At 49.9% G+C, this 13,468-nt stretch overlaps 1 protein-coding gene across 1 annotated transcript in view; it reads right to left on the reverse strand.

Annotated features, from left to right (window-relative positions):
- The window catches only part of LOC121278256 (calpain-9-like), a 233,754-nt gene that overhangs the window by 121,466 nt on the left and 98,820 nt on the right, over window positions 1-13,468 (reverse strand). The window contains exons 11-14 of the mRNA XM_041188486.1: window positions 4,866-5,026; window positions 2,161-2,172; window positions 1,064-1,269; window positions 288-351 (exon numbers count right to left, since the gene is read on the reverse strand). Of these exons, the coding sequence (XP_041044420.1) occupies window positions 288-351; window positions 1,064-1,269; window positions 2,161-2,172; window positions 4,866-5,026 (443 nt within the window). The remainder of the gene's footprint in view (window positions 1-287; window positions 352-1,063; window positions 1,270-2,160; window positions 2,173-4,865; window positions 5,027-13,468) is intronic.

A 13,468-nucleotide genomic window follows, 5' to 3' on the forward strand; every position in this document is an offset into this window, starting at 1 on the left:
TTCTAATGGCTGTGACATAATTTGGGATGTGAAAGGGGGTTTATCATCTACAAGATGTGCTGCAGTAATTTGTCAAGATTTCTTCCTTCACTGTCGCTGGGTCAAAAGCCTGGAACTACCTCCCTAACAGCACTGTGGGTGTACCTACACCACATGGACTGCAGCGGCTCAGGAAGGCAGCTCACCACCACCTTCTCAAGGGCAGTTCGGAATGGGCAATAAACACTGACCTAGTCGACAACACCCGCATCCCATAAATAACTTAACAAAGTTTGTTCACTCTTTACATGTCTCGATGAGAAACTGGTGGGTACCATAGGATGGTGGAGATTAGAGTTGGAACTTGTCCCTCTGCAAGAAAAGATATAAAGCATGTTATATATTCAGTTTTTAATACATATTCAATCAAACTGCTTAAAACAGAGAGAGGGAAAGCACAAGACCGTTTCTGACCTGATATTGATGGGTCCCCAGTCTACCTGAAATGTTGGAGCTCATCCATTGACAGGATGTGTGTTGTTGAAAAGGCTGGCATTTATTGCCAATGCCCTAATTGCCCCAAGAAGGTGATAGGCAGCCTTCTTTTTGAACAGCTGCAGTCCATGTTTGTAACAGTTTGATACAACTGACCGTCCTGCCAGACCACCATGCAGGGGGCAGTGACCAGTCAACCATGTTAAAGTGGGACTGGAGTCACATACAGTCTAGACTGGGTAAGGGCAGCAGCTTTCCTTCCCTAAAGAGCATTAGTGAACCATTAAGTCTTTAGGCCAAATCCAGCAGATTTTTTTTTTATGCCAGTCCACAAATCATCGGATTTATTCAATTTCCCAGTTTGGGATGGGGGCACATCAACTCCCAATCTCCAGGCTGCTTGTCCAGAGTCAATAACAACCGGGCTGCACACCTTTCCTTACCCACACTGCTGATCCTCGGAGGTGCCTGCACCCAGTTTCCAATTCCTTACATGGATTTCTCAGTCTAGGGGAACAGAGAGTAAAATGGACAGAGAGGAAGAGGGAGGAAGGTGAAAATGTCCCAAAAGGATGAAACAATAAATTACTTTGGGTAATTTCCCTTTTGGAAGTAGGCGCGGAGGAGGAACTCAGTTTGTTCATTGGGGTTGCAGGTACTTGGCACCAAGACATAAGTGCCCGGTCCCAGCTCGTAGGTTTCGCTGACCTCCCTGCTATTCTGGTATGTTGGCTGTTTTACCAGGTAACACTCATCCAAGAGCGTCCGTGGCAACTTCTCGTTCTGTACCTGGAACTGACATGGAAAGGAAGAAGAGTTATTAGGATCATATCGCAGCACAGAGGAGACCATTCAGTCCATCTTGCCTGTGCCAAGTCTCTGGAAGGGCTACCCAATCAGCCTCCCCTGATCCCCTGGCATTTCCCCATAGATTTTAACAATGGGCGGAGTTTAATGTTCCCCACCCCCAGAAGTGGGACAGAAAATGTGATCAGGCAGGAAGGTACTTTATTTAACCAGTGGCTGGTGGGGGCCAAGCCATGCAGGTATACCACCAGGGGTACTCATTAGTAGGCCTGGGGTCTGATGGGGGCATTTCTCCCTGCCAGGCACTCGGTGCCCAATGGATATACCCACTGGTGGGAATGGAGGGATCCTGAGTATGATCAACCGCACCCCCCCACACCCTCCCCACTGTCACCGACCATCAAATCAACCCCCTCTCCTCTTCGCTGTCTGGCCCTGGTGAACCTGCCAACTCAACTTATTTCTGGAGCTCCATCACTGATCCTCAAGCCTATAGGCTGGGCTGCTGTACCAACAGTGGCCACTACAGCTGGTGGCGCTGCTGGTACTGGAGACCCTGCCTCTGATTGGGCAGCAGCTTTCAGGGGCAGGACATCCCCCACACGCTAGGATTTCTGTGGGAAGGAGCCAGGCAGTCCAATGGTGGGCGTGTAAGGGCACGACTGGACTTAATCCTGTTGGGCTTCCCAAAACTGACCATGGTGGGGTGGACACTGGTTTTCAAGCCAGTGGACAGGCCCCCACTGCAACCATTAAATTCCGCCCATTGTAGCATTAACTAGGACTATTGGTCAATGAAAGCTCCTATGCATTGAGTGTACATGTAAAGAATCAGCCAAAACAAAGCATGAAATAAAAATATAAAAAATAAATACTTACGGTGGGAGGAACCTGAGGGGAAAAAGAGAGAGAAGAGAAAGTCAGCTGTACGGTGTGTTCACTGAGCGGTGCCCTCATTTGATTCCATATTTATCCCTTTGCAGGTTGCAAGTTACCAATTGCCACAAGCCATCCTCTGGAGATGCGAAGGGCAGAAGGTGTTGAGCCAAATTTTGAAGTCAAGACAATGGCCAGATTAATAATGCTTTCTATTCAGAGTAAATAGTACAGCAACTTCGGGTATTGAGGTCCAGAATATAAAAGCAGGGGTGTAATGATGGAACTGTATAAAACGCTGGTGAGGCCACAGCTGGAATTGTGTACACAGTTCTGGTCACCACATTACAGGAAGGACATAATTACTCTGAAGAGAGTGCAGAGGAGATTTACAAGAATGTTGCCAGGGCTTAAAAATTGCAGCTATGAGGAGAGATTGGATAGGCTCGGGTTGTTTCTCTTAGAACAGAGGAGGCTGAGGGGTGGCCGATTGAGGTGTACAAGATTCGGAGGGGTCTAGATAGGGTAGACAGGAAAGACCTGCTTCCCCCTAGCTGAGGGGTCAATTACCAGGGGGTAAGGTGATTGGTAGAAGGATTAGCGGGGACATGCAGAAAAACCTTTTCACCCAGAAGGTGGTGGGTGTCTGGAGTTCACTGCCTAAATTGATGGTTGAGGCTGAAACACTCAACTCATTTAAAAGGTACCTGGATCTGCATCTAAAGCACTGTAACCCACTGGACCAGGTGCTGAAAAGTGGGATTAAAATGAGCAGCTAGTTTCCTTTTTCTCCTTTTGGCTGGCGTAGACATGATGGGCTGAATGGCCTCTTTCTGCGCTATAACTTTTCTATGGGTCTATGATTCAGCCAAGGGGTAGATGTGGCCTTAAATATGAATATCCACAAGTCATGTCTGAGTTACACTGTTCTCCATTAACTTTACCCTTCATCTCCCTGGTATTTTTAGGAACTTGCTGTATTTTTCCAAAACAGCCCATCGGGATGTTAAGGGGAAAAGTTTGGATCATTTGAGAGATACAATTTCCTCTGGTCGAGGTATCTGGGACTGGGTTCATCGTCTAAAAATTGGACCCAGTGGAATTAGGAACCACTCGACCCACAGAGGGTGGTAGGAGTTTGATCTGACGGGCACCAAAAATTTACTGCTACAAACTCAGGGCTGCATTTGTCGGCAAGATTTTTAAAATAGTCACTTTTACATTTTAATTCTTTTCTTTCTATTCCTTTCTGTTTTATTTTTCTCTCTTAATCCCATTACCCACCACCCACGCCCCCCCCACCCCCATCTCTTTATCTCTCTTTCCATATCTGATTTGATGCTGAATTCACTCCTTTTAATTCTAGCTTCTTCTCAGTCCTTTTGTTTCTCAATCCTTAAATCTCATTGTTCACTCAGGTTGCAGATGTCCTCCTTCCTTCACTGCTCTGACACAACCTCATCTTTCCACCGAATTTGTGGGCAAAAATGTTTGTTGCTGAAAGGTACAGGAGCAATCCCAACTAATGGCTGACACTGCTAAATAGGAACAGGAGTGGGCCATTCAGCCCCTCCAGCCTGCATCCTGGACACAGCAAACTCTGGGAGTTAGAGCGAGTGCAGGATCATCATACATGGAGCCATAGAGGCTGAGCAACAGGAGCAGGGAGGAGGTGAGAAAGAAGTCAAGTTGGAGAGGGAAGGAGAGAGAGAGAGAGAGAGAGAGAGAGAGAAAGAGGGAGACACTGAGACATATCCTGAAAATGCTTTGACTGTTGAGTATTGAAACCGTTCACTTGCCCCTTCATCACTCTTCTGTGGGGCTTTGAGAAAGGCTGGCCAGGCTGCCACGCCAATTGTAAGCATTTCAATGAATTAGGAGCAGCAGTAGGCCACTCGGCCCCTCAAGCCTGCTCTGCCATTTAAAAGGACGGTGGCTGATCTGATTGTAACCTCAACGCCATATTCCCACCTACCCCCCCCCCATAGCCTTTCGCTCCCTTACTTATCAAGGATCCTTCTAGCTCAGCCTTGAAAACATTCGCAGACCCTGCCTCCCCACCTTTTCAGGAGGGGAGTTCTGAGGCACAATATTGCACTGGTAGGGTAGGTGCGCGCCCGAACAGAACAAGCGTAAAATGACGCACGACGACGCAGGCAAGCATCCCGATGTCATCGCGCACTGGTGTGATATTTCAGTGGGCGGACGCACACAGGAGTCAGCAGCGTGCCTGCCGACAATTAACAGGCCCATTAAGGCCATCACAGCTCTAACTAAATTAAGCTTTTCACTGCCCATCCAACCTTATGGCTGGTGGCAGGCGAAAAGGCCAAGTGGCCTTTGGATTTTTTTGCAAAACCTCATCTAATTTTTCAAACTAATTTCTAACATGTGACAGAGTCACGTGAGGGGACATGTTATTAACACTGTTATTTCTTTACTTTCCGTTGTTCAGCCCCCCGAGGCAGTTCCGTACCTCAGGGAGCTTTTACTGCGCGCACCCCCACGCATGCCCCCCCCCCCCACCTCCTACCCCCACCCCGGTGGCACTGAGCCGCTGCAGCGCCCAATTCACACCCACTGGCCGGTAATCGGCCGTCCAGCATGAAATCCATGGTGGGGTCTGAGCGCGGACAGCGGGCCGCTTCACGACTGCTCCCGGCCAGCCCGATGTGCCCACCCGACGAGGGCAAAATTCTGCCCGTTACCTTGAATAGGAAGCAGGCGATGTAAAAATGAGGGCTTCTATTTCGCCTCCGGTCCCTTGGCTTCTGCAGGAGGCAGACGATGAAGGGGCAGCTGTTCGTCTCTTTCTCCATATCATTCTCGGTCAAAGTCACGGTGTACTGTGGATTCATGTGAAACATTCCTGTCGAAATAAATGGGGAATTCACACCACAAGACGCTGGCACACCATGTTTCAGATGAGGAAATAAAACCAAGGCCCTGTTTGACCCCATCGAGCGGACGTATTCCGTGGGACTATTTCAAAGAAATGTCTTCACTCAGAGGGTGATAGTGTTTGGACCTCTCTTCCACAAACAAAAACTAATACCAGATCAGTTCTAAAACCCTAAAGGGTGGGATTTTCCAGCCCCACACGCGGCCAGGATCACCCAGTCCCGCGGAAAGTCAATGGACTTCTGGCTGGGCCACCAAATCTCCTACAGTGGATCCCATCACAAAGAGGCAGGAAAATCCCGGACAAAGACTGACTTGTTTTTGTTAGCCAAAGGCATTGAGGGATATGGGGCAAAGGCAGGTAAATACGAGGGAGGCAATGGTGGCATGGTATTGTTACTGGACTAATAACACAGAGACCCAGGATAATGCTCTGGGGACCCATGTTCCAATCCCACCTGGCAGATGGTGGAATTTGAATGCAGTGAAAATCTGCAATTAAAAGTCTAATGATGACCATGAATGAATGAAAAAAGTTCATAGATCAGCCATGATCTCATTGAATGACCAAGCAGGTGCGAGGGTCTCCTCTTGTTCCTATGTTCCTGCATAGCACGGGAATTCTCCCCAGTCTTCTGGCCAATATTACTAACTCAACCAATGTCATTAAGAACAGGTTAACTGATCATTATCACACTGCTGTCTGTGGGATCTTGCTGTGTGCAATTTGGCTCTCACGTTTCCTACAACATAACTGTTTCCACAACAGTGACTACACTTCCAAAAAGTGTTCGATTGGCTTTAACGTGTCTTGGGCTATGCTGAGCTCATTAAGGCAAGTCTTTGTTTTTCTGTCAACTCCAGACCTGCAACTCCACCACATCACCCGCCCCTCCCCATGTCAATCTCCTAGCTCTGTCTATAGCTGTTTGGCCTGCGTGAAGACCTGTGTTGTAGCTGATACTGAAGCAGCCTGTGTTCATATGCAGCAAGACCTGGACAACATTCAGGCTGCAGCAGACAAATGGTCAGCAATAATCACACCACACAAGTGCCAGGCAATGACCACCTCCAGCAAGAGAGAATCCAACCATCACCCCTTGACATTCAATGACATTACCATCACTGAATCCCCCACTATCAACATCCTGAGGGTTATCATTGACCAGAAACTGAACTGGACCAGCCATCTAAATACTGTAGCTGTAAGAACAGGTCAGAGGCTGGGAATTCTACAGCCAGTAATTCACCCCCTGACTCCCCATTGTCCACTATTTACACAGCACAAGTCAGGAGTGTGATGGAATACTTTCTACTTGCCTGGATGAGTGCAGCTCCCACAACACTCAAGAAGCTGGATACCATCCAGGACAAAGCAACCCATTTGATTGGCACCACATCCACCACCTTCAACCTTCAGCCCTGTTCAGAGGGTGAATGAGGTATGGTACAGCGTGGGGACTTCAGCTGGGACATTGAATATATTCTGAAGGAAATCTTTGAAATGCGATGGGGGAAAGCTGGGGAGTGGTACTCAGGCGAATAGCTCTTGCAGAGAACTGGCACAGGTCCTGAGGGCTGAATGGCCCCTTTCTGTGCTACCACCATTCGATGAGTCTATGAAATTCAAGGTTCTGTCAGACCGCTTTGCACTCCACAAGGGCATCAAGGGGAATACAGGCAAGTGGAGTTAAAGTCACAATCAGATCAGGCATGACCTTACTGAGTGGGGGTGCAGGCTGAATGGACCACATGGCCTCCTCCTGCTCCCACTTCTTATGAGCTTATATTATGTTCCCAGCCCTGTCACTTTACGTTCAGGCTGCTTGTGCTGGGCTCCATTTGGGTGGTGTCATTTACCATCTCCAGCCCAGTTTGTTGAACGCCTGCCACCCTGACCAGCATTACCAGATCAACTGGGGAGCTCAGGAGTCAGGAATCAATGGACCTCAGGAATCGGAAAGACCTGAATACTGTGGAATGGGGGATTTGAGGAGGGGGAAACTAGAGTGTAGGAGCTCAGGGAGAGGAAGAATGTGGCACGGGGATTCAGGGGTGAGAGACTGGAAAATGTGTGACCAGGGAGAGAAGTTAGTGAGGAATGGGAGCTCAGGAAAGAGGGATGAGGAATGATGGGATTGGGGAGGGATGGAGATTGGGAATGGAGATCGGGGAGAAATGGAGACTGGGGAATGGGAATCAGGGGGAGATGGAGAACGGGGAAGGGGGATTGGGTGAAATAGAGATCGGGAATAGGATCAGGAAGAGATGGAGGTTGCGGGAGATAGAAACTGGGAATGGAGATCATGGGGAGATGGAGACTGCAAATGGGGATGAGGTGGAGATGGAGACAGGAAAATGGATCAGGCGGAATTAGAGACTAGAGAATAGAGATAAGGGGGAATGAAGACTGGGAAATAAGGATTGGGGGAGATGGAGACTGGGGAACGGGGATCAGGGGGAGATGGAGATTGGTGAATGTGGATCGGGGGCAATGGAGACTGGGAATGGAAATCAGATGGAGATTGGGGATGGGGATCAGAGGGAAATGGAAAGTGGGGAATGGGAGAGGGATCATTAGGAAATGGAGACTGGAAATGGGATCATGGGGAGAGAAGACTGAGAATGGGATCAGGTGGTGCTGGAGGCTGGGGAATGGGGATCAGGGAGCGATGGAGACTGGGGAATAGGTATCGGGAGAGACAGAGACTGAGAATGGGAATCGGCAGGGTGGATATTGGGGAATAAGTATCAGAGGGAAATGGAGAGTGCGGAATGGGATCATGGGAAGATGGAGAGCAGGATTGGGGATCAGTGGGAGATGGAGATTGGGGAATCATGACTCAGTTGAAAATAGAGAATCAGGTGACATTTGTTTAGGCTTTTCACAGGGTCAGATGTGGTTAAAGCATCACATGATCTAATGTCCAGGGATAGCCGAATGGAGTTGGGCACCGTATTCCCAACCTTCATTGGTGTAAACAGTCTACCTTAACCCTTCTCTTTTCCTCTGAGTTGCAAGATTGTGGGTTTACATTCACCGAAAAGACTTAAGTATGTAATCCAGGCTGAAATTATTGTTAATTCATTCATGGGATGCGGGTTTTGCTGGCTGGGCCAGCATTTATTGACCTTCCCTAGATGCCCTTCAGAAGGTGGTGGTGAGCTGCCTTCTTGAGCTGCTGCAGTCCATGTGGTGTAGGTACACCCACAGTGCTGTTAGGAAGGGAGTTCCAGGATTTTGACCCAGCAACAGTGAAGGAACGGCAATATATTTCCAAGTCAGGATGGTGAGTGATTTGGAGGGAAACTTCCAGGTGGTGGTGTTCCTATCTATCTGCTGCCCTTGTCCTCCTGGATGGTAGTGGTTGTGGGTTTGGAAGGTGCTGTTGAAGGAGCCTTGGTGAATTCCTGCAGTGCATCTTGTAGATGGTGCACACTGCTGCTACTGTGTGTCGGTGGTGGAGGGAGTGAATGTTTGTGGATGGAGTGCCAGTCAAGTGGGCTGCTTTGACCTGGATGGTGTCGAGCTTCTTGAGTGTTGTTGGAGCTGCGCTCATCCAGGCAAGTGGAGGGTATTCCATCACACTCCTGACTTATGCCTTGTAGATTGTGGACAGACTTTGGGGAGTCAGGAGGTGAGTTACTCATCGCAGGATTCCTAGCCTCTGACCTGCTCTTGTAGCCCCAGTATTTATATGGCTAGTCCAGTTCAGTTTCTGGCCAATGGTAATCCCCAGGATGTTGAACGTAGGGGATTCAGTGATGCTAATGTCATTGAATGTCAAGGGGTGATGGTTAGATTTTCTCTTGTTGGAGATGGTCATTGCCTGGCGTGAATTCTGTGGCATGAATGTTACTTGCCACTTGTCAGCCCAAGCCTGGATATTGTCCAGGTCTCGCTGCATTTGGACATGGACTGCTTCAGTATCTGAGGAGTTGCGAATGGTGCTGAACATTGTGCAATTATCAGTGAACATCCCCACTTCTGACCTTATGATGGAAGGAAGGTCATTGATGAAGCAGCTGAAGATGGTTGGGCCGAGGACACAACACTGAGGAACTCCTGCAGTGATGTCCTGGAGCTGAGATGACTGACCTCCAACAACCACAACCATCTTCCTTTGTGCTAGGTATGACTCCAACCAGTGGAGAGTTTCCCCCTGATTCCCATTGATTCCAGTTTTGCTAGAGCTCCTTGATGCCACACTCGGTCAAATGCTGCCTTGATATCAAGGGCAGTCACTCTCACCTCACCTCTGGAGTTCAGCTCTTTTGTCCATGTATGAACCAAGGCTGTAATGAGGTCAGGAGCTGAGTGGCCCTGGCGGAACCCAAACTGGGCATCAGTGAGCAAGTTTTTGAGTAAGTACTGCTTGATAGCACTGTTGATGACCCCTCCCACCACTTTACAAATGCAGTGATTGGCCGGGTTGGATTTATCCTGCTTTTTGTGTACAGGACATACCTGGGCAATTTTCCACATAGCCAGGTAGATGCCTGTGTTGTGGTTGTACTGGAACAGCTTGACTAGAGGTAGAGCAAGTTCTGGAGCACAAGTCTTCAGTACTATTGTTGGAATATTGTTAGGGCCCATAGCCTTTGCAGTATCCAATGCCTTCAGCTGTTTCTTGATATCACATGGAGTGAATCGAATTGGCTGAAGACTGGCCTCTGTGATGCTGAGGACCTCTGGAGGAGGCCGAGGTGGATCATCCACTCGGCACTTCTAGCTGAAGATTGTTGCAAATGCTTCAACCTTATCTTTTGCACTGAAGTGCTAGGCTCCTCCATCACTGAGGATGGGGATATTTGTGGAGCCTCCTCCTCCAGTGAGTTGTTTAATTGTCCAACACCATTCACAACTGGATGTGGCAGGACTGCAGAGCTTAGATCTGATCTGTTGGTTGTGGGATAGCTTAGCTCTGTCTATCACTTGCTGCTTATGCTGTTCGGCACACAAGTAGTCCTGTCTTAGAGCTTCAACAGGTTAACACCACATTTTTAGGGATGCCTGGTGCTGCTCCTGGCATGCCCTCCTGCACTCTTCATTGAACCAGGGTTAATCCCCTGGCTTGATGGTAATGGTAGAGTGGGGGATATGCTGGGCCATGAGGTTACACATTGTGGTTGAGTAAAACTCTGCTCATCTGATGGCCCACAGCGCCTCAAGGTTCCCCAGTTTTGAGTTGGTAGATCTGTTTGAAATCTGTCCTATTTAGCACGGTGGTAGTGCCACAACAGGATGGGGGGTATCCTCAATGTGGAGCAGGACTTTGTCTACACAAGGACAGTGCGGTGGTCACTCCTACTGATACTGTCATGGACAGATGCATCTGCAGCAGGCAGGTTGGTGAGGATGAGATCAAGTATGTTCATTCCTCTTGTTGGTTCTCTCATCACCTGCTGCAGTCTCAGTCTAGCAGCTATGTCCTTTAGGACTCAGCCAACACGGTCAGTAGTGGTGCTACCGCGCCACTCTTGGAGATGGACATTGAAGTCCTCCACCCAGAGTAGATTCTGTGCTCTTGCCACCCTCAGTGCTTCTTCCAAGTGATGTTCAGCATGGAGGAGCACTGATTCATCAGCTGAGGGAGGGCGGTACATGGTAATCAGCAGGAGGTTTCCTTGCCCATGTTTGACCTGATGCCGTGAGAATTCATGGGGTCCAGAGTTAATGTTGATGACTCCCAGGGCAACTCCCTCCCGACTGTATACCACTGTGCTGTCACCTCTGCTGGGTCTGTCCTGCTGGTGGGTGATGGTGGTGTCTGGGACTTTATCTGTAAGGTATGATCCCCTGAGGATGACTATGTCAGGCTGTTGTTTGATTAACCCGTGGAACAGCTCTCCCAATTTTGGCACTAGCCCCCAGATGTTGGTAAGGAGGACTTTGCAGGGTTGACAGGGCTGAGTTTGCCGTTGTTGTTTCCAGTGCCTAGGTCGATGCTGGGTGGTCCATCCGGTTTACAATCAGATTCTGAGGTGGAGCCTAGAACATAAAGTCCTCAGTCATCACCATGTGTTTATTGTCATGGGGTACGAATGTGTGCCAAAGAATCCCACCAGGACCCACTGGATTCCATTAGGCCACTGCCCTGCCCCGACTGTGGCACTCCGAGTCCAGGGTGTTGTTAGAAACACTGGGCTCCTTTCGCAACTCTCCAGCCTGGAATTGAATCGGTGAGTCATTTGTGAGAAGTTGCCAACAATGTTCACTTCATTTGAGTGTCAGCCATGGCTCGAGTCCCACTCCAGAGATTTCAACACGTAACCCAGGCTGACATACCAGACACACCACGCTGAGGTGCTGCTGCACTGCCCGGGATGTTGGCAGTTGGATGAAGCGTTAAACTGAGGTGCAGTGTGCCTTTTCAATTGGACATAAAAAACAAGGCAAGACAACTATTGCAAAGAAGACCGGGGGAGTTCTCCACGTTAGCTTGGGCCTACATGTATCTCTCAATCAACATCACTAAAAAACAGATTATCTCATCATTTTCACAATTGCTGTATGTGGGATCTTGCTGTGTGAATTATATACATATAAGTTGTTGTTGTTGACATTGTGATGGTGGTGGTGATGGTGATTATGATGATGGTAATGGTGATGGTGAGGGTGAGGGCGACAGTGATGGTGGTAATGGTGATGGTGGTGATGGTGAGGGTGGTGCTGGTGATGGTGGTGCAGTTGATGATAGTGGTAATGGGTGGTGGTGATGGTGGTTATGGTAATGGTGGTTATGGTGAAGGTAGTGGTGATGGTGAAGGTGATGGTGATGGTGGTATGGGAGTGATGGTAGTGATAATGGTGATGGTGGTGAAGGCAGTGGTGGTGATGGTGGCGTTGGTGGTGGTGATGGAGATGGTGGTGGTGATGGTGGTGGTGGTGGTGATGGTGGTGGTGGTGATGGTGGTGATGTTGGTGATGGTGGTGGTGATGGTGGTGATGGCGGTGATGGTGGTGGTGGTGATGGTGATGGTGGTGATGATGGTGGTGGTGATGGTGCTGGTGGTGGTGATAGTGGTGATGGTGGTGGTGGTGATGGTGGTGGTGGTGATAGTGGTGGTGGTAGTGGTGATGGTGGTGGTGGTGGTGATGGTGGTGATGGTGATGGTGATGGTGATGATGGTGGTGGTGGTGAGGGTGGTGATGATGGTGGTGGTGGTGATGGTGATGGTGGTGATGGTGGTGATGATGGTGGTGGTGATGGTGGTGATGGTTGTGGTGGTGATGGTGGTGGTGGTGGTGGTGGTGGTGATGGTGGTGGTGGTGGTGATGGTGGTGGTGGTGATGGTGGTGATGGCGGTGGTGATGGTGGTGGTGGTGCTGGTGGTGATGGTGGTGGTGGTGGTAATAGTGCTGGTGATGGTGGTGATGGTGGTGGTGATGGTGGTGGTGGTGATGGTGGTGGTGGTGCTGGTGGTGATGGTGGTGGTGATGGTGGTGATGGTGGTGGTGGTGGTGATGGTGGTGGTGGTGGTGGTGATGGTGGTGATGGCGGTGGTGATGGTGGTGGTGGTGGTGCTGGTGGTGATGGTGGTGGTGGTGGTGATAATGTTGGTGATGGTGGTGATGGTGGTGGTGATGGTGGTGGTGATGGTGGTGATGGTTGTGGTGGTGATGGTGGTGGTGGTGGTGGTGGTGGTGATGGTGGTGGTGGTGGTGATGGTGGTGGTGGTGATGGTGGTGATGGCGGTGGTGATGGTGGTGGTGGTGGTGCTGGTGGTGATGGTGGTGGTGGTGGTGATAGTGCTGGTGATGGTGGTGATGGTGGTGGTGATGGTGGTGGTGATGATGGTGATAGTGCTGGTGATGGTGGTGGTGGTGCTGGTGGTGATGGTGGTGGTGATGGTGGTGATGGTGGTGGTGGTGGTGATGGTGGTGGTGGTGGTGGTGATGGCGGTGGTGATGGTGGTGGTGGTGGTGCTGGTGGTGATGGTGCTGGTGGTGGTGATAATGCTGGTGATGGTGGTGATGGTGGTGGTGATGGTGGTGGTGGTGGTGATGATGGTGATAGTGCTGGTGATGGTGGTGATGGTGGTGGTGGTGTTGGTGGGGTGGTGATGTTGGTGGTGGTGGTGGTGTTGATGGTGGTGATAGTGCTGGTGATGGTGGTGATGGTGGTGGTGGTGGTGGTGTTGGGGGTGGTGATGGTGGTGATGGTGGTGGTGGGGATGGTGGTGGTGGTGATGGTGGTGATGGTGGTGGTGATGGTGGTGATGGTGGTGGTGGTGATAGTGCTGGTGATGGTGGTGATGGTGGTGGTGATGGTGGTAGTAATGGTGGTGGTGGTGATGGTGGTGGTGGTGATGGTGGTGGTGGTAGTGGTGGTGGGGATGGCCGTGGTGGTGGTGTTGGTGATGGTGGTGGTGATGGTGGTGATGGTGGTGATGGTGGTGGTGATAG

Source organism: Carcharodon carcharias, chromosome 5 (genome assembly GCF_017639515.1).
Source record: "Carcharodon carcharias isolate sCarCar2 chromosome 5, sCarCar2.pri, whole genome shotgun sequence".
Lineage (NCBI taxonomy): Eukaryota > Metazoa > Chordata > Chondrichthyes > Lamniformes > Lamnidae > Carcharodon > Carcharodon carcharias.